A 22,029-nucleotide genomic window follows, 5' to 3' on the forward strand; every position below is an offset into this window, starting at 1 on the left:
TCTTTAGTCTTTTTGTTGGGGGTTTCTCGGTCCAGATGTAGGGAGTTTCCAGTTGTAAGAGCCAACCACAGCACATCTGGTATCAATGGGTCTCCTCTCTCTGGAGGGTCTTACCAATTTCTGTAGAAGAGCAGCTCTTCACACTAAGTAATGTCCCTCTCCCGTATGGTGATTCATTGGTCACAGAGGCTCACAACATAACCACTCAAATAGTATGTTACGATATGGAACACAGATATTACAAATAAGATGAATAAATACAGCAACTCACAAGTATTCAATAGAGCTTACACATTAAATGCAGTCCTATCATTTGAATGCCTGTTTTATCAATACTAATGCATGAGTGAGCCAGCCCGATCCTAGCTATGTGTCTGTCAGTGTCCAGTTGAGAGGTGGTGATGTTGGCTGGCCAGGTTCCAGCTCATGCCAGCATCACAGGTCCTGCCTCCCCAACTCCCGTATGGAGGCTGTGGGTCCTGGATCCTGGCTGCATGGATCTCAAGGTTCCCCCTTAAATAGACTATGTTCTTAGCACTCTTGAAACTGGACATTAATATGTCTTCACTGCAGAGTTAGCTTGGGCTCTTAGGTGTTCTCATAACCCCGCGTCTGGTCCACAGAAAACCCCCTCACTTGAGTTTGATGGTTCATTAAACCCAACCTAGCTGGCATGGCTGATGATATAGGCTTGAGCTTGAGTGCTGCTTTCACATGGGCTGGTAACCTGCCCACTTTGCAGTGAGGACACTGGCTAAATCACTCAAGTGCTGATAGTCCTCTAGTGCCCAGGACAGACAAGTTCTCCCACAGTTTACTGGCAAAGAATCCTAAAGTGACTCAGCTTGTGCCCCTGGAAGTCCTAGCAGAGCAGGGTACAAATGAGGAGACAGTAATTCAGGTAGGGCTTTCTAGTGTGGCTGCTCACTCCCAGGCCAGGCTAACCCAGGTGCTCAGACCGAGGTGCTGATCACCCAAGTTCATTCTTCACTGAGGACATACTTTAAGCAGCAGAGATGCCCACCCATCGCATGGTCCCATGCAAGATAAATACACTGTGGTATTTCCAAAGCTCCACAGCCAGGAGATCTGGATGATCTTTCAGGTTATCAGACAAAACACTAAATTTTTCTATTCAACTATTTAGTATCTGGAGCCCAACATTACTAAAGCAATTAAAAATAAACACTAAAGTTAGAGAAAGCTGAATAACAATGCAAAGTCTGGGAAGAATTTAATTTGTAGGTCTATTTCACTGAGGAATGACCTTATATGTGGAGTGAATCAGTGTTTGTAATTATAAAGTGAATAAGCGATAAGTATCAAATGAATTGTTTCAGAACTCCCTTTGTTGACTTTATTCCATGATTAGGAGCAGTTGCTGTGTGACCTTGAATATGGTGAAATAACTCATGCTAAATGCATTGCTACAAAGTTGGCATTTTGGCAGGACTTTGATGTAGGTCATTTTATTACCAGGCTGAATCAAACTACAAACTGATCTGATACTCATGCCAAGAATGCTAATAATAAACTGATCAATGAGATGCTGGATTGTTCAAGAGAAGGTGATCCGGGGGAAAATGCAGACATAAAATCACTGGAATTCCAAGGGTTGACGTGTCAGCCTTTGTGCTGGGAGGGATTATATTACCTGCATTAGTGCAAGTTTTCTTCATTCCAGGGCATGCTAGCTGTGTGTCAAACAGGACGGTGTCAGCACGCACACACTCATCTTTATTTTTCTTGACCTTTCCGTGCAAGTGATTTTTATAGTTCCATTAACTAGTAAGATCATTTGAAAACCACAGTACAAAGTTTATTATGAAGAATGCCTTGGGGCCCATTGTATCTTATAATGTGTAATGTTAATAGAATGAAAAATTAAATTAAACTCTAAAGATTATAGCAAGACAAGACTTCCCATTTTATATGGGAGAATTTGAAATTTTTACTTGCATTGGTAATATTTCGGAGTAATGCCCTACTCTGACCTTTTATATGGATGCTATAGATCTGATTCAGATCAAAGACAATAACAGCATTCCTGATTATACCCATCCTAGAATAAATTGGCTTATGTCAAACTAGCCTTCCACTTAAGGCAGGGGCTTTCTGTACCTTTTACACACAGGGCCAGTCAGAAGTAATTCCATTGATTTAAATGGCTTTACTTCAGTAAGGTTAGAATTGGGGCTCTGCCCTATTCATTTAACACGTCTGTTCTGTCTTGGCAGTTTCGTGTGTAAAAAGACAAACTGGGTCAAACCAACTCAGAAAATTGGTGGCCTCCAAAAGGGAAAGCAAGGCACTGGGTGGTGGGGTGGCATGAGTAGAGTCCTGCAAACCTGCGGCTATCTGCTTTGTGTCCGTGGAATCAGATGCGGATCTCCACAGACCACGTTTGCGGAATGTGGGTTGGAAGTGGATACAAATTGTGCAGGTCTCTAGGCAGTTGAATTTTTGTTTTCATTCCTCTTGGACTTCCAACAAAGTCTAAGATGTGCCTAACTTTACCAACTAGTGAGATGGAGGGTTCACCGATGGAAAAAGCAGATTTTGCCCATTGTGTTTTCATGTCAAATTTTTTTTGTCATAGTGAAAAACGTATCTTTCACATTGCACAGAATGGTGAAAATAAGACTTTTTGTGCAGCTCTCATGCAGGATGCAAGCTTCTTTGTGCTATGTAACAGTAGACATCTATTTAAGGGCTGTAATGTATCACTTTCTCTACCTAGCAGACATCTGTTTGAGGCATAAAATACGCTACAATATGCTTCTATATCTGTTGCCATTTAAGCTTAAATAATAGACCAGTAATGCACTGAAAATGCCAGTCAGTTTCACATACTGCTTAGGTGACAGAAATCCTTATGTGGGAGGGAACAGAAATCTCTCATGGTCAGCCTGCTGCCTCACAATGTATGCCTTAGCCGGGAGCTAAAATAATTACTAGTTTTAAAAAAAAAAAAGGTGCTGCACAGTTTCATGGAAAGAAGATGACCTGCTGTTTAAAATATAAATAAAGGGAACAGAAATATCTTGGACTCTTTTGGTCTAGATTCTCTCCTGTACACCAGTGTAAATCATGAGGGGGTCTCTTGAAGTCAAAGGACCAATACCGGTGTCAGTGAGAACAGAGTCAGCTTCTAGGCTAGAAGTAGGCATGGCATGTGCAAATGTTGTTCAAAGTACTCTCCACAGCTCTTCCAGCATATTAAGCCTTTATATTGACCTGTAACTCCACTGCTGGTCCATACTCGATCTCCTCCTGAGTGTAGATTACCAACTGTCCTGAAATGTCTTTGCTAAACTGTGTGGTGGCTCACATTTCTGTATGAATGAATCTCCATTTCTCTCTTGTCCTTGATCCCATGCTTACAGACCAGAAGAATGCATACCTGTCTTTGGAAACCCTTATGGAAATAAAATAAATGCACAAAATAGGGTAGGATAATTAGAGCCTAGAGTATTAGTGATCAATATTTCATACTCCCTGCAATCCTGTCCAAACAAGAGATACGAAATATGAATGAATTACAGTTTTGACACACACAAAACCCACAAAGGAAACAAGCTGATAGAGAGAAATCCTGCAGTCTTTACAGTCAGGCAAAATTCCCATTGATGTTAATGCAGGATTTGACTGGCTGAGGGCTAGAAGTTTTGTCCCGTAGTTAGGATTATAGGAAAACCACTTACCAGCTGGAGCTGGAGAAACTCTCAGGTGTGAAATCTGAACAGTGTCCCTGATGATCCAAACCCAGAATTTTCAGAGAAATGGCCACCTAGGGTTTAATACCAACTTGTGCTGAAACATGGCTGCAGAGATCCTAGCTGGTATTCAGAACAGACTGGCAAATAAGAGAGCCCTGCTGTCAGCGTTCAAACACATGCCTAATTTGTGGGGATCCTAAGTAGAGATCACAGAGTGATTTCCCCTCGAACACCTGGCCTTGGCCACTGTTGGAAGACAGGATACTGGGCTAGATGGACCATTGGTCTGACCGTTCTTATGTTCACATGATGGCTGTTCACTGGCTAATGTGAAAAGAGTTTGGTGATCACAGTGAGTATCCCAAAAAGATACTTTCAGAGTCGGCGTTCATAATGGCCTTGTTTTAAAAACCACTAAGCTCTGGACATTTTAGTTATGGAAAACCTGATGGCCTTGAAAAGACAGGGGTACACCTGCAGCAATATGTGTAAAATTATTTCTTTTCCTCAGTCTATTTTGACAAATCTGTTTTGGATCTTAATACATATTAACACCGAGTTCTTTTTTTCCTTATGAGCTGTAACACTTTTTTGTCTGATTGTGTTATAAGAAGCTGGCATTCTCAAATTACAATCATAAGGGTCAATTTGGTAAAGGTTTTATTTATTATGAAGTAGTAATTGCTACACAAAGTAATTACTGGTGTCAGGGTTTTTTTCATTACAAAAAGTCAGATTGGAATATGAGATTTTTAATGTCTATCAAGAGAGACCTGTATGGTTACTTTAATAATCTAGTATTAATTAAAATCTGCAAGTAGCGCTTTTGTTTTTTTTTAAAAGAAAATATTGACCTTTATGATGCAATTTAAGTGTTGTGCTTACCAATCATTTCACACATTTGACAATACCGTGTGGCGTTTCTCCTTCACAGCTCTCTGCACAGAAGAGTGTGTGCATGGAAGATGTGTATCTCCAGATACCTGTCATTGTGAACCAGGCTGGGGAGGCATTGACTGCTCCAGTGGTGAGTAAAGGCCCAGTAAAAAATATGGGTATATTAAAGACACACACTGTTTTTAAAAACAAGAAGTCTGAATTAAATCTGTGGCTTAGGATGCAGTTACTTTAAATAGAAAATGAGAAACATCGGTTTGGTTATTTTGCAACAGTTAATTAATTTGGGGAATCACTCGTGCTAATAAAGAGGTGATGGCTTTAATTTTCTTTGTTCTTGTCTTTATAAAGCTTTATTAAATGCAGTGGAGGACATTTTTAAACTCTTATTTCCTGTTAGTCAAACATTAATGATAGATGCTCATACAAGACTATCTCTGAAGTGAAATTGCATTGTCTCGTGTTTTAGCCATGCCAAAGTCTTCATCAAAACACTTCCTGTGATGGACATGGGTTTTGGATGAAATCCTGGACCTGTGGAAGCCAATGGGAGTTTTGCCATTGACTTCAATGGAGCCAAGATTTCACCTCCTGATTCTAAGCTTGCGTGCTTGTCCTTTATCCAAAATGCAGGAATGGATGATGGTAGCTGGTGGGTGTTGTGCTCATTTTAGATATTTTCATTAGAAGATTCATTTATACTTTAGAGCTCAAGAGTCTTTCAGCTGGAGAAGTTGCATATGTCAGAGCTATTCTTAGTAAAAATAGGTTTCTGCTCGTGTGTTTAGTTCTTGCTAGAATGAAACTGCTAGTGTTATTTCCAGAGTAAACGTTGGAGAGTTATGCAACGCAGGCTCCAGCCATTACTGGCATAATGGGAATAAGTTTACATGAAGGCTCTTTGTGAGGCAGGCAACTGCATAAAGCTGCATGATTCTAGAAAGATGCTGCAAGTCACGGACTGAATGGTTTTGGTTCCTCCCACCACTTTCCCAAATTGATTGGAAGCTGGAAAAAGACACATTCTTACCAAGCATCAAGATAATAGACAAGGTAACTGTAGAGAGAGACAGGTTAGAGATATTGACAGGCTCAAAGGGCAGTAGCAGTTAAATATCCCCCTTGGGTAAAAACAGTTCCTGAGATTTTATCATGTTGCCTGAAGCCAACGGGATGGAACTTTGTCTGGCCAAGGACATCATGAATGTTCTGTCTTCAGCTTTCACAGTGTCACTCCAATTGAGGGAGCAGAGGCAGTTGTGGGATGGGAGAGAGTAGGAAGTTCATGAGGACATAAGGATTCACTCTGTTTAGGGGATGGGAAGGCCTCTAAGTCTTCTCCGCCAGGGGAAAAAGAATCAGAAAGGCAGCATAAAATATTGAATAGCTATTTCTAGTAACATTTTTTAAAGCCCTTGGGAAAAAGAACTCCTTCAATTATGAAATATTGCCCAGAATCTCAAGAACAAATTCTACCCTTCGGTTATTTTAAAAAAATAATGCTTTTGCCCCTAGTCATTCAGTATTTGTGCCGTATATAGATAAGCACTTCACTTATGGATGTAGAGATGTTAAAATAACAAACCTGGGAGGAGAAAAAACCTTGTGATAAAGTACATACAGAGTAATAAAAGCTCCATTCTGTGTAATAATAAACAGTAAAGGATGAGATGTCAACATGGAGATGGGTCTCTGGACTAAAACTGCCCAGTGCCTCTTATTAAATTGTACTAATCTTGCAAGTGAAGATAAAAAGAAAAAGGGGTTTTTCCTATATTGAATATTTAGCTTTTTAAAGTAATTAGGAATATTAAAGCACTGACAATGATTGAGATAGAAACATTATTCATAACTTTTATTTCCGCACTGGGCAGCGATCCAGTATATTTCATTTATGAGGTTTCAGCTGTGAAGAGAGGCGAGTTAGCCAATTCTTAAATTAAATATGCCCTGTTAACTTTTATAAATGATATTCCTAGGATTAGCCTCAAACTGTAAGCTTTCATTTTATTAATAGAATTACTGTATTTACTGGACTATAGTGTCCATTGTGTCTCATACCATTTGTAATATGTAGTGCAACAAGCATTCTTGTCTTAAAGCTGATTCAACAAGCACTTACTGCTACCAAGCATAGTGCTTATTACTGTGAATGGTCCCATGGACGTCAGTTATTACTGACCTCCATGGAGCTACTCGCAGTACAAAGTGTTGTGCTTGGTGGTTAGTGATTCGAAGACTGGACCCTTAACCCTAAGGGGCTTTGGTTTTGTTTAGATGAACACGTACACAATAGATTTTGATTCTATATAATACACAAAGAATCACAAAGAGCTTGTTATAATGAGTTATGTGCTGGTAATTTAAAGCAGGTCAAATGCCGGTGCCTCAAGAAGCTTTCTGAGGATGGAATTAATTTCTGGTGAGCTGAGTGAGAGAGTTAGTGAGACCGAGCCTGACCCAGAATAGCCAAGAGCCTGGTTGTTATAGTCCTCACCTTGGTTGTGGGAGAACCAGGTTCAAATTCCTACTCTGAATAAGGTAGAGCAGCAACTTGAACCCGATTTGGCTATTCTGGGCTGGGTCTCTCTCCATCTTTCCTGTTGGAGCTGTACCACTTTTATATAAAAAAATAAGTATTTAGTATGGCAGGGACTTGAACCTGGGTGTCCCCCTTCCCAGGTGAGTGCCCTGGCTGCTAGTCTACTGAGGGAGGGGGGGTCTTTTGGTTTTGTCCTGATGCTGAATGGGAACATTTTTGACATCTTGAAAATATTTGTGGGATGGGACAGCGAGCGTAGCTATGCTGGTATCTTTGTGGGCAAAGACAGTGGCCATTGTGCCCTCAGCACTGGGTATCTTAACTGTTTTAGTGGGAGAGGGATTGCAGAGCAGATTACTTGAGTCGCTGCCTACTTTTTGGGATCTTTTAACTGCTTCCTGGGCAGTCTCATTTAGGATTAGAACCTATTCGGTACTGAGCACACTCCACTCCCGTTTACTTCAGTGGGAGTTGAGGCTGCTCAACCTCTCGCAGGAGAAACGACACTTCCTAGGCTTGGATCCTAGCACCTGCCCAAAACCAAATGTTGCACTATGGGTGAAATTCACCCCTACGCTCAATGGTGCCATTTAAATCTTCAACATTGGACTGAAGTGGGACTTAGCTGGTGCATGGGCTTTCTGTTGGCTCTACACATGGGTGAATTTCACTCTACCAGGAAGGATTATGAGTCGAGGTGCTGACACTGAGCACAAATCTATGATCTTTTTACTCATAGGCGAGACTCTCACATTAAATTTAGATCATTACTGCTAGCAGTGTTAGTTGACTGGAATAGATACAGTTAATGTTTTTTAAATAGTTGCATCCATGGCTGTAGTTACTCAGGCAGCTTCAGACGTTCACGCTGATAACTCATCTGGTAGGACAACCTTCAACTTAGGATTCTCTGCAACTTTCCCATGACTGATGGTATTGCGTGTTAGAGTTCAGCTGTTGCCAAGGTTAAAATAACTTTGGATGAATTGCTAAACAATTCCAACCTTCCCACCCCCGAACCCTGTGCCATATTCATCTCTGCATGCTTCTATACCTGTTTTACTGCATGCTGTCGTACATCTGTTGATGCCCGCAGGCCTAGCCTTGATTTCATACTATAAAGCTGCAATATATTATGGCGTGATTACCATAACAATAAAAAGGGGAGTAATGAGCTATTAACTAAAGAAACTGTTGAATAAAATATTTTAAAGGTCTTGATGATGCTAAAAGAAAGAATTTTCATTCATTAAAAGAAAAATCATTTAAAAACATCACTCTTGCCCCCCTTCTTAAACTTGCTTTCCACAGCCTGCTCGTTTTGGCCATGCAATCTGCAATGTTTTTTTCAGATGCCAAGGAGGACAGCAAATGCTCCATGTGAACTTTCCTGATCACCTGTTCAATTATTTCAAAGCAATTAACTTCAACCAGCATGACATAGTGGCTTGGAGTTCTGGTAGGAAAGTGATTTGGTATGGGGGGCTTCACCATTCTGAATAATAGCCTTCCGGATTTGCGAGCATTTAGGCCCTGATCCAGCCAAGTACTTAGGCACATACTTAACTTTAAGCAGGTGAGTGACAATGGAACTTGAGGACCTGATTCAAAGCCCATTGAAGTCAGTGGCAAGACTCCCGTTGAACTGAACAGGCTTTGGGTCAGGCCTTTATAAAAGTAAGACTTTTCTTTCATTTTAAAATACTGTAACTCATCAGGCCAGACTGTTGAAAGGAATTAATGGGGTGGGTATTTTTCGTTTTGGGGAACATTAACTTGCAGCCCACACCCCCTTCCTCCCAGCACCGGCACTGGGATTCATGTGCATGCGTGAAGAAACTGACAGCGTAACTGGGGATGGGCGTGAGGCACACAGCTGAGATTGAGAGCTGACTTTCCCGAGAGTTTGGGTGCCAGGATCAGGGAATTTAACTCAAGGGAGCAGGTAATAAATGAGGTTTTCAGGACGTTTTATTGTATCAATTTGGGCAGCAAATATAGTACTCACCTAAATAGTTAATTTCGGGAGTGTTTGCATATTACTACCACAGGGCAGTGGGGGAATGCATCCTTCATATCCCCTCGTTTGAGAGACAGAGATTCTAACAGTCCTGACTTGTGACAGGTTATATACAAGTAGTTTAGTTTTCATCAGAATTTTTTTATACAAACTGTCATTAGAGAGAGAACCTATTTCATCTTTATCTCTGTGTCAAAAAATAGCGAAGGTCATAACAGGCAAGTATAACATCTCAGCAAGATCACTTTTCAGGGTATAGCCCTGGAGCAGCTGGAATGCTTCAGTTCTGAGATTCGTGATGAATGAGAATGGTAGCTGGTTTGCTAAATCTGAAGGTGGTTTGCTTGACTAGCCATGAAAACAGTGGTAAAAATCAGAGGAGGAAAACGGGAGTATTTTAAAATGAGTCTGTGACATTTTCCAGGCTTGATATTTTGGGGGGCTCAAATGTTCATAAAAAGCTTTGGACAGTTTCTGCGTGGACAATAAAAGCTCTAGGGAACCGCTACTGATCTGTGAGTACAGGTCAAACTCAAATCAAGGCAGATTTCAAGGACTTTATCTGCCTGAGTCAAAAGTTCAGCACAGTTCTATCCTCAGCTTTTTAATGTAAGAGGGGATGTCTAGTGGAATAAGTGGTTGTGAGCTGTGCCACTCACATGACCTGGACTTTAAGGGGCACATCCTCAGCTAATGAAAATGGTCATAACTCCATTGAAGTCAGTTTACATCAGTCAAGGATCTGCCCCCAAAGGTTAACACACTTCCACAAAGGAATTTAGATATTTCCTTTCATCTGAAGAAAATTTAAAATTGGCCCAAATAAACACAGTTCTTGGGGGAGCGCCGGTTGTGGGCTCACGTGGCAGATACCTGCCTATCTGTGCTTGCTGCTTTGTAGTCCAATAACATTGTCATTCCTTACTCCTGTTGGACTGAAAATCTCTCTTTTGCGGGAGGAGCACTTGATGGAAACTATTGATTACGTGCTAGCCACAAAGAGCTCTGAAATCCAGTTCCCGTGCCCTTCAACATGTTCATTTTCGCCACCTAGCTTGATTTAACAAAAGACTCTGAGAGTCTAAACCAGGAGTGGGCAAAGTACGGCCCACGGGCTGGATGTGGCCCGTCTAACATTTCTGTCCGGCCCACCAGGCTCTTTGGCTGCCCCTTGGCGATCTCCGGGCCACTAAAAGTCTTTCAAAGCTTGGTCCAGTCTTCAGTGAAGTTGGGACTGATTTATACATGTCTGGAGTTTGCAGTTTTAACATGGTCTTTAGTGCAACCAGGTCCAACTTTGACCGTGTTTTATTTTGACTTGAATTGAAAATTAAATGTGAGGATTGCATCATGCAAATGGACGCAAATGCACGTGGATCAGAACAGAAACTAATGCTCAAATGAAGCCCTGCTAAACAAAAACCCACTGAAGAGCCTTCTTGGCCAACCTTTATAGGCAAAGGAGCTTCCTGTAGTAATTAAGGAGCAGAATTGATTTTTGTCTTTTTCAATCCCAGCAATCTGCTCTTTCCTTAAAAGTACTTTTAAAAACACCCCAGTCCATCCAACCGCTGCCAAACTGGTGTAATCACACCAAGGTTAACAGCTTGTGTTTATGTTTTTCCTCTGCTGGATGTTGGGCCCACGCACATGGGCCCATGGGCCCACTTTGTGTGTGTGTGTGTGTGTGTGTGTGTGTGTATTACAGTGTCTCACTGCCAGCATAGGCCCAGCCTACGCAGGGCTCTCTCGGTCCAGAGAAATGATGATGTAAACACAAGCTGCTTTTTAGCGCGGGCAGGAGCACGTAGGGATATTCCTGTATGGTTTTTAAACTTTGGCTGAATCAAACTGGCCTGATCTATCATTTCTCCTTCCATGCCGCTCAGGGAATTCTTTTTCCTGCTGGTAGGTATTAAAATCTGCCTAATAGATTTTTCTCGCTGTTAGTGGCTGGGGAATATTCTCCACTTTGCAACCTCTGTAACAGAGCCACATAAGAAATGCCACAAGCTTTGTCGTGTTCAGGGCGAGATGCAAAGCTCGTCTTTTGGTGTAGCCTTTCCCAGAGCCAATAGAAGACGGTAGCTGCCTGTGGTTTAAAAAAAATGAGTAAGATAAAGCATTTAAGAATGTTTTTGAGAGAACTGGCTGTGCACCTTGATATGACTCATACATTAGAAACAAATAGATCACGTGTCCATCTAGCCCGATACCAGCTGCTTTGGAGAGAGGCAGAATTCACATTCCCTGTGCACTCTGCCTTTTCACACCAAGCGATGCTAGTCTTTGCATCCTTCCAGCTGCCAGAGGACTTTCTTTTGAGTCCTGCTCCTTAAATCAGCTATTGGCATCTGTGATCAAGGGAGTGGCAAGAAGTTTTCTCCTAGCAACAGCAACCTTCCTTTGAGACTGCCCTCTTTGCTTTTGAAGAGTCGGTGCAGCTGATGGACCTGACCCCTCTTGTCGGGCTCTGGAGGGGACTTCCTTGGATCCTAGTTCCCTTTGTTAGGGTCTGACCTAGCAATGTGCTTAAACATGTACATAGTCCCATTAAAGTCGGTAATGGAACTTCTTGAGTGCTCAAAGTTAGGCATGTGCTTAACTCCCTTGCTGAATCTCAGCCTAGGGAGCTAAGATGGGGCACCATAATGATGAAGCCCTCCCCTCTCCCGGCCCCTTACTGATGAGCAATGCAAAGCAGTTCCTCCAGTGATTGACTAGCACTCCCAGGTCGTGCCAATCCAGAGAGGCCGGAGCTTGACTCCAAATATCCTGCATAGCAGAGCACAACCAGCAGGTCAGTGAGCTGAACCCACTCATTAATTTTAAAGAGTGATGTTATTCTAACTTAACAACAACTGAAGTATGTGTGTTTGGGGGGTAGGGGGTGGGAAGGCAGGTTGCTTACCAGGCCTACAGTTGTATAATTAATACAGATTTCAAAATTGTAATATATTATTGGAATAATTCAATGCAATTATCTTAGGGTTACAAGAGTCACTACTTTTATGGAAGAAACCAGTTATTTCCATGTTTGGCTCCTTTGGTTAAGGAGGTGAGCTGGCAATGAGTTACGTGTTGAAGTGAATATTCATGTATAATTTAGATAATCTTCTGGCAGTGGACTCCTGGTCTATTAAAATCCTCTTTCTATTTGTATCCTGTCAGAGTGGCACCTGCTGGAACAGCTTTATGGTAACAGCTTGTACCGTCCACATGGCCTGGTGCCATGCCACCGTGTGCTCAGATCTTGTCAGCGCTCTCACGTGTTGAGGGGGGAATATGGGTCAAGAGTAAGCTGGGAGACCTCCAAGGAACATCTTGGTGCATCAGGAAATACTGTGGCGACTCCGAAGGTCCCGCTGCCCCTTCAGACTTAATATGGAACCAAGGCCTCAGAATTGCACTAGAAGTTGTGCTTTTGGAGGTGCTGGATGGGAAAGTCAGACTTGCCTCGGGAATATAGATGCCCAATTCCCCTTTTATTTCTAATGGGAACTGGGTGTCTGAATCACACAGGTGACTTTGGACATTTCAGCCTCTCCCTTTTTGGTAAGACGTAAATCAGAGACCCTGAGCTGTGGCTAAATTGCGAAGGATGAATTAGTTTATGTTTGTAAAAATGCTTTGAAGGTGTACAGAATGTATAGTGATTGTTCATAAAATAAAATAAAATAAATCTCATGGCACTTTCCCTGGTAAATAGCATATATTAATCCCGGGGGAATAGTGCACCAAAAAAAGTTAAAAATTCTGTGCACAATATTTTAAAATGCTGCATATTTTATTTGTCAAAATAACACAGTATAATCATGCCAGTTTCAATTATTTTGGTAATTTATTTCAAAATACCTGTCAGCAGTATGTCTATAACAATACAGCCAACAGAAAAGATTCAGGAAATGTTTTTTGACAAATAGATTCCTTACTAGGTATATTAATACAGAATTTTGAGTAATGATTTTTTTAAACTACAATACAGAAATGTATTTCCCGAAGCAGTGCAAAGGCTTAAGGAAGTCAGGGGGGACAGAAGAACTGAGGGAGAGAGAAGTAAATTGCTAGGTAGGAGCCTGGAAGTGAAGCTGGAGGGTTATTGGGTGTGGGTGGGAGAAATATGGAACAGTTTTTGAGGGATGGGGGGAAGGGATTGTTTTTGAGTTGGGTGGGGAGCTTCCCCCATGCAGACCCTGGCTGACCCCAGCTGCTCCCATTCAGTCAGGCACATCTGCTCCTGTCCCCATGTGTCCCTGTATGTTCCCTCCCTCATGTGTCCCTGCACCTCCACTCAGACACCCTTCCATCCCATCCACATGCGGCTCTGCGGCTCTGCACCTCCATCCCAGTCAGTCCCTGGCTCAATGCTGCCACCCCCCTAGCTCCTGTGCCCCCACCTCAGTCTATCCTCCCCCACTAGCCCTTCTGAACCCCAGTCTGTGACCCCCCCAGCAGCCCCATGTACCCCACTCTGTCCATCCCCCTCCATACCCCATGTCTCCTCACTTGGCCCTGCAGGCAGGACACTGTGAGGAAAGCAGCCACTGCCCCCTCCTTCTCCACGGCTGGGAAGCCTAAAGTAGGGGCATAGCCAGCTGTAAGCCACATGGCTTCTGGCCACTGAACATGGTGGGCAGTCTGTCCCATTCCACGGGAGTTTGGAGAAAGGTGTGACCTGAGCACTCTGGCTGATCCTCAGGTGGTGTAACAGCTACTGGGGGCTATTCTAGCACCACAAATGCCCCAGGAGTGGCGGTGTGGAAAGGTGGGGGCAAGACAACCCTGCTCTCTTCCTCATTCGCTGTTCCTGGGGATCTGGCCCAACTTTCCAAAGGGATCAAGGGACACTATTTCTCCACTTGGCTATTGTATTATTCTATGGACTGTGATTAAAGGTTACAGTCGGAAAGGAGAGATGAGAGGTTTTGCTCAGAGGACAGACTTGGAATTCACTTTAACTATTTTCCAGCAAATTTTACCTGCTGGAGGCCCAGTCATTCATCATCTGGCATTAGGTGCTTTGAGCAGATGGTTCCTTGAAAGTACAGAAAAGCTAATAGGATCCAACAGCAGCCAAAGAGTGCTTGAGTTTCTAAACCCTAGGGTGAAAGCCTATAAATCGAGTGATTGTTCCGCTACTTTCTAGTAAATCTAAATTGTTTAAAATAGCTTCTCGTGACCTTGATACTAGCTCGAGCACTTGGTTAGAGATCAGCTTCTGCTGAATCACTATGAAGGTTTTAGCTCTTCATTTAAAAAAGTTTAATTCCACTGGCTCAGCGGAGTCACTCCTGATTTATGTTGGGGGAAAGGAGCACAGATTCAATGACCTCAATCAAAATACTCACAAAGAATGCAGCCTAAAGACGTATCCCCAATGCCAGGAAAGGTGTGTGGGTGGGAAGTAAGGAGTTAGGGATGCAGCACTCCCTTTAGCACCCTTCTCCTGGCTGGCTGACTGTAATTTCTCGCATACATATGCAAAGAGGTCACAATGCTGCATTTCCACAAATAGCAGCTAGACTCTTGACCCCTCCCATGTTTTTGCTGCTCTCCTAGCCTGGGCTTAGGTCTGTCTGTAAAGTCAGGGCAGTGCTCTTGTTACTGGCGGAGTGCTGCGTGCTGAAATCTTGCCCCTCACCTCCACACTGATGTTGGGTGGAACCCATACAAGCTCCTACAAGGGGCTGGGTACTTCCAGTGAAACGGTGAACACCTGTAGTTACCACAGACTTGAGTAGGAGTTGAGTGTGATCAGCACCTTAATCAGATCAATAACTCAATCAAAAATTGAGAGACCATGGTGGGTTCGTAAGAGTTCTCCATTTCTGAAGAACGCATGTTCGCCATCAGTGGAAGTTCTTCTTCAAAGGAGAATGAGGTAGAATATGGCACCGAGCATTGATACCATGTGTTGGAATTCAGTAGGCAGTCTGGAAGCTGATTTGCTAACTTTAAATATATACATCGATCATATTTTTATGTCTGCAGAAGAATACACTAAAATTATGGATCATGACAGTTCAAAATGAGAGAATTACAAGCACTGTGTGCTCCTTTGCATAATGGATATACAACAATACATAAACCATTCCTTTTCATAATGGATATACAACAATACATAAACCATTCCTTTACTAAATGTTGCTGGGGAAGTTATTTCCATGTAAGAGAGATTTGTGCGTAAATGCAAGAAATTTTCAAGAGACAAAATTAGCAATAAATATTTCACTCTACAACAGGTAAAATTCAGGTCAGACTCTTCTCTGGAGTTTCCAAAGACATTTTGTAATAACCTCTCCACTGCTTGTTGTTGTGATTTGGTTTTCAAAGTCCTAAGTAGTTGCCCTGAACTCTAATGCTTTTGAAAATAAATCCTTTAAAAAATGGGAAGCAGCAATGGGCTTTCTCGTTTGTACCGTCTGCATTGCCATAAAGTAAGTGTGTGTGTGTGTGTGTGTGTGTTTATGCACACCACTTGCAACAATTTGAGGCCTAATTCATCACTGTGATACTCCAACCTTATGTCGGTGTAACTCCATTCAAAACAAACTAAAAGTGTTTGGAAAACTGAAGTTTTTGTCTCATGAGAAATTTCAACCTTCTGAAACTAGTTTCCATTCAAAGAAACAAAAAGTAAAAAAAAAATTAAAACTTCTCAGAATGCAACATTCCAAAAAGTTTCAAATCAGAAAAGTTGAAATGACAGATGTTGACATTTTTGATCAAATTGAGACCATTTGATATTTTGAAATGATTTTTTTCATTTTGATTCTCACGATCAGATAGGGTGACCAGAGAGCAAGTGTGAAAAATCAGATAGGAGGTGGGGGATAGTAGGAGCCTATATAAGAAAAAGATCCAAAAATCGGGACTGTCCCTATAAAATCGGGACATCTGGTCACCCTACGATCAAAAAATTGAAAAACTTCTTTGAAATCAATTTCCCTTGGAAAATGTTAGTTTCAACGGAGCCACATTTTCTGATGGGAACATTTTTTCATGCATTTTTTTTTGGACCAGCTGTATCCAAAACAGCAGAGTTACATCAGCCTAAGAGGGGGAGGGAGAGCTCAGTGGTTTGAGCACTGGCCTGCTAAACCCAGCGTTGTGGGCTCAATCCTTGAGGGGGCCACTTACGGATCTGGGGCACAAAAAAAATAGTTGGGGATTGGTCCTGCTTTGAGCAGGGGGTTGGACTAGATGACCTCCAGAGGTCTCTTCTAACCCTGATATTCTATGATTCTAACATGGGAGCAATACACTGGTCAGTCAGGCCCATAATTTAAGCACAATTGTAAAGCCTTCTTTGATATCTTGATCTGCATATCTCTATACAAAAATGCATGCCAGTGTTCCTATGAGCCAGTCTACAATAGCAATGGGCCTGGATAGAGTATGTGTCTCCACTCCTGTCACAGAGCAGGTTTGGGAAGCCCTGGAACGCTGCAATCTGTTTAGACAGCTGTTTCTAAGGGAGAAGGAACCTAATGAATACCAAGCAGAATCCATGGCTGAGTTGCCTGGTAGCTCTCAGAGCTTTCATGAGCCAACAGCCGTGGAGGAAAATGTGGTTTGGAGAGTGCTAATATTTTCTCTCATAAAGATCGATAACTCCTGGTTATTCTGTCTCTTCCCCAGGAGCCAACCTTGAGTTCTCACTCTACCCATGTAATGCATTTCCAGACTGCTAATGGAAACAACGTTTTGAGATGCAAACTTTACAAAATGCATATGTTTCCAGTACTTTTTAATTTTAAATGCAAAACACTCACCACATCACCTTAAGAACATTTTAAGCAAATTTGATTTTTTTTTTATTTTATTTTCCAGAGTCACTTTCCAAATTTAAATTTGAGCTTAGATTGGAAACAGAGCTTGCTCTCAGAAGAAAAAAAAATGTTTTACAATTGCTGGGCCAGATGTTGCTCTGGGTTGTATATGTGATTCCCATGGGAACCAGTGTTTTGAATCTACTGCTGTGCCTGATAATCTGTACAAATCTCATCAGCCTCAAGAGAGGCCTAAATTAATATACTGTCATTATGGAAGATGATAAAAACAAAGCCAGTTTCTCCAGTTCGAAGAACAGAGGGATATGTTCCTCAGATGTGGTGGGACTAGTGCTTCTGAATTCAGTTCTGGTGTCCACAATTCAAGAAGGATGTTGATAAATTGGAACGGGTTCAGAGAAGAGACACAAGAATGATTAAAGGATTAGAAAACATTCATTATAGGGATAGACTTAAGGAGTTCAATCTATTTCTCATCAAGAGAAGGTTAAGGGGTGGCTTGACTATAGTCTAGGTACCTGCATAATACAAATGTACAAATATTTGATAATGTGTTCTTCAGAATTGCAGAGAAAGGTCTAACATGATCCAATGGCTGGAAATTGAAGCTAGACAAATACTAACTGGAAATAAGGTGTAAATTTTTAATAGTGAGAATAATTAATCATTGGAGCAATTTAATTTCTGTCACTGACATTTCTTTACATCACGACTGGATGTTTTTCTAAAAGATTTGTTCTAGGATTTATTTTGGGGACGTTCTGTGGCCTGTGTTGTACAGGAGATCAGACTAGATTATCAAAATGGTCTCTTCTGGCCTTGGAATCTGTCATTTAGGCTCTTTGGAAAATAGGACCCAGAGCCCTCAAATTATGCCCTCATGCTTGTCAAGAGTCTTTGCAAAGGGATGACCAGAAGGGTAGCCATAGGAGGACACATCTTACATCTCTGGGTCATGTGACTGTGCATGCAATCAGGTTGCCACCATCTCTTGATAATAGTGAGAGAACTTGGTTAAAAGGCGGAGAACAATTATAAACACCAATCTGATTGTGAATCCAGGAGTTGGCAGAAGAGAGTTTCCGCTCTGGATACCCATAAGTGATGGGCATTTTGCTTTGATTGCTAATCTAGCATTGGCAGGGAATGTAGAAGGGAAAAGTATCCAAGATGAGGAAAGGTGTGGCGACCAAGGAAAATAAATGAATAGATGGTGTGCTAGCCGCATACCTGATGCTTCTAGAGGAGATTAGAGTAGTAAAGCTACCGATTACAATTGTGGTTGAGACCAAGGGGCCAAACCCAAGAAGATCTCAGGGGAATAAAGTGCAGTAACATGAAATCAGAAGCAACAAGAACTAAAATGAGACAGGGCAGGGAAGAAGTCTGGGGAAAGAAAACAGCTAAATCAGAGCAAGCAAACAGGTGAACTGACACAAGAAAACCATTTGGGATGGAAAAGGAGCTCAGTGGAAATAGAAGTGGACAGATGACTGGAATTGAGATAGTAAATCGCAAGGCTCAAAAACACTGTGAGATGAGCAGCACATTGCATATGTGGGGAAGAGAGTTTCACAGACTTTTGAGTAGTCGGTTGCTGGCTGACACTGCTGAGTGTAAATTACAAATTGCATCAGAATGAGACCGAGATGGTGGGAAAACTAGCAGAGCCAGGGCAATGATGCTGAGAAGAGAGAAAAGAAGAGAAAAGGCAGATTAAGAGAAGACAAACCTCATGAGTGTGTAAGACTGTCTCAGACAGAGGAAGCTGACCTACTAAAAGAACGTCTTTGTATCATCCAAACAATTTAATGAAGCAAGAAAGGACCGTATGATTGTAAAGTAGCAGTAATAATTTGACAGCAGAAGGAGTCAGAGATGAGTATTCCCGCTAAAGAGGCATTTATCTCCTCGTGGTGCCCGCGAAGGTATCTGTTAAAGTGTTTATGAAAGGATGTAAAGATCTCTTTTATAGTAGTCACCAGCACTATAGCCTCAATAAACATTGTTTAATGTTTAAACACGACGTATTGAAGTGGGATGCTGGAAGTTACAGTGCATTCAACTGCCAAAACTGCTTTTTCTCTTCTAGAAGAATGTTGCAGGAAGAAAATGCAGTTTTCATTTGTCAGTTTTTAGTTTGTTACTAGCATCAACGTTGGGTGAAATACCAGAAATTTTGCAATTTAAGGAGTATTTCTGCAAAGGGAGAAGTTCACTGGTGTTCTTTTGCTTGTGAAACCATTTGCACGTCTCTACCTTTAACCCTTTGATCATCACAGATTTCTTTCCTATACTGTCTTTAGCCAGCACTACTTTGGGTCACTTCCCTACAGTTCAAAGTCACTTGCCTCAGACCAGAGAATTTGTAGCTTCTCATTAATTAAACAGACCTATGCTAAACCCAGCAAAAATCAGGAAGTTTTGGAATTAAGCGAGAGTCCAGAAATGCTCCATCTTTCTGAAGATAGTGTGGTGAAGGCTGTCAGGGAACCTGATAAAGATCCCTGATAAAGATAGGGGGGAGGGATAGCTCAGTGGTTTGAGCATTGGCCTGCTAAACCCAGGGTTGTGAGTTCAATCCTTGAGGAGGCCACTTAGGGATCTGGGGCAAAAATTGGTCCTGCTAGTGAAGGCAGGGGGCTGGACTAGATGACCTTTCAAGGTCCCTTCCAGTTCTAGGAGACTGGTATATCTCCTATTATTATTATTATCCTGGGAGTTATAGATTTGGGTGTCGTCATCTTTGCGATGGCAAGTATATTGAAATCTGAAGAATGAGGAGGACTGCATAATTGGAGCAGATGTGGCGTTCCTGTGCTTGTGTGACTTATGGAGCGCAATAGAGAGAGAATGATTGCTCCATGAGGAATGATGTTTAGTGAACTTTGGGAATGACTCTGGAGAAGGGATGTGTGAAAAAGAGAGAGGGCATGAAACTAGTAGTGGCCAGTCATGGCTACTGTATGGTAGTTAGGAAAAAAAGCAGAACCCCTATGGTGTATGCTGTTCAAAGAAGGATTTAGGGCCCAGTGGTGATCACAATAACTGCCAAATGGAAATTTATCTGTGTAATGTCACTGAGAGGATCTTATATCAAGAAGTCCTTGGTGGGCTTTGCCTATGAAGAGAAGAGATGAAACATTCATTCTTCATTGTTGGGGAGTGGATATTCTGTGTCCTGTACCTGCATCTCTCCAGTTCATCATTCTTCATTGGCTTTCCTGTCTGGTATGCCATGCCTGCTCATGTTCTATTTGTTAGCCCCTCCCAGGCCAGACGGAAGGATAAAAATAATGTTTGTCTAATGTGGTGCATATTGATTTTGTGAAATTATCCTGCACAGTTCAGGTTTCAGCAGAGCTAGCTAAAGCCTAGGTGGCAGACACCAATACTAATAATAAGAGGTTGAGGGGCTTAGATCTCATCTCAAGCATTCATTCCCCTGACGGAACTCTCTGTAGAAGAGCTGGAGTTTACTGCAGTGTTCCTGCTCATGTCACAGTGTTTCTAAATAATGAAAAATTGATTAGAGGAGAGTTTAATAAGGGCTCAATGTAGTTTTCCCAAGTAAAACCGAGGGCAAGTGTGTTGAAAGTGAGTGAGAATGTCCTTTTGGTTTCCCCCCCGAGCCCACCCTCCACCACCAGGGTTGCAGATTTGCCTGCACAGTTTGCCCCTAGTGAAGAAGGGCTCAGGGCTTGCCTGAAAAACTGAGGAACTGTACTAACACGCACACCCTCTTAGCTGGATTGGTTACCTAGACGGGGGACCGCTCAGTAAGGGGCATTCAGTCTGGGGCTGTATTACCCCTTCCAGGAAAGGTACATGGGGCGGAGAAGGGATGATGTGCATCCCTGCTCGTCCTGCCCTCGGCTTTCCCTGGCCCACCCAGTCTCCAGGCACTCAGAGGGCTCCGCCAGTTCCAGAGGGGGGACAGTACATCAGATGTGGCTGAGCTCCACTTCCCACTCACTGGTCCGGTGTGGGTACGAGCCAGCCCGGAGTATGGATCTTGCGACCTGGCTCAGTGGCTTTGTTTAGAGCATCAGAAGAAGCATCAAGTGGCTCCAGCGCCACACATTGAAAATAACATTGAGACAAGAGGCCAGTTGAACTGGCCCGTCTATAGAACCTGAGGGAGCCAATCCTGTTTCAGGGTTCTCTGTGGCAGAATGTTTGCATCCAATAGGGTTATTCTCTCAATGCTCAGGTAGGGCGTTACAGTGAGCCGTTGTCCTCAACTCATAAGTGGCTCCTAATCATCCTCTGGGGGCCTGATCCAAAGATTACTGAAGTCATTTGGAGTCTTGCCATTGTTTCCAGTGGGCTTTGGATCAGGCCAGCAGGTCACAATGAATTACAGATGATATTGTAGCACATGCAATATACAGGTGGTAGACTAGAGAGCAGTGTTAAAAGTCAATGGGGATCCCCTGCATCTAAGCGGGAATTTGATTCTGTGGATCTATTTAAGCAAAAACCTATCTAGATGCACTTACTGTGAGTTCGTACAATGCTAGGAAAACAGGCTTTTAAGCCTGTGTGTCATAAATGTATTTTTGGTATTAGTAAATTAAGCTCTATGGCTGCATGCCAGTTGATATTCCCTCTTCGTCCTTGAGAACTCAGAGTTCTCCAGCTGAGGCCTAACCAGCACTGAACAGAGCAGTACTATCACCTCCCATGACTTGCATGCTATGCCTCTGTTAATGCAACCTAAAATTGCTTTTGCTTTTTGTTTTGCAACAGCATTGCATTGTTGACTCATGTTGAGGTTGTAATCCACCACAGCTCCCAGATCCTTCCCAGCAAGCCAGTTATCCCCCATTCTGTACTTGTGCTTTTGTTTTTTCTTCCCCAAGTGTAGCGCCTTACATTTGTCTTTGTTGAATTTCATTTTGTTGTCTATAGCCCAGTTCTCCAATTTGTCAAGATCCCTATGAATTTTAGTTTGATCCTCCAAAGTGTTTGCAACCCCCCTCAGCATTGTGTCATCTGCAGTTTTCATCAGTCTGCTTTCTAGTCCTACATCCAGATCATTATTAAAGATGTTAA

At 42.4% G+C, this 22,029-nt stretch overlaps 1 protein-coding gene across 1 annotated transcript in view; it reads left to right on the forward strand.

Annotated features, from left to right (window-relative positions):
• The window catches only part of MEGF11 (multiple EGF like domains 11), a 360,979-nt gene that overhangs the window by 127,986 nt on the left and 210,964 nt on the right, over positions 1-22,029 (forward strand). The window contains exon 6 of the mRNA XM_044980598.1: positions 4,654-4,746. Coding sequence (XP_044836533.1) covers positions 4,654-4,746 — 93 coding nt within the window. The remainder of the gene's footprint in view (positions 1-4,653; positions 4,747-22,029) is intronic.

The sequence above is a fragment of the Mauremys mutica genome, chromosome 11, assembly GCF_020497125.1.
Source record: "Mauremys mutica isolate MM-2020 ecotype Southern chromosome 11, ASM2049712v1, whole genome shotgun sequence".
Taxonomy (NCBI): Eukaryota; Metazoa; Chordata; order Testudines; family Geoemydidae; genus Mauremys; species Mauremys mutica.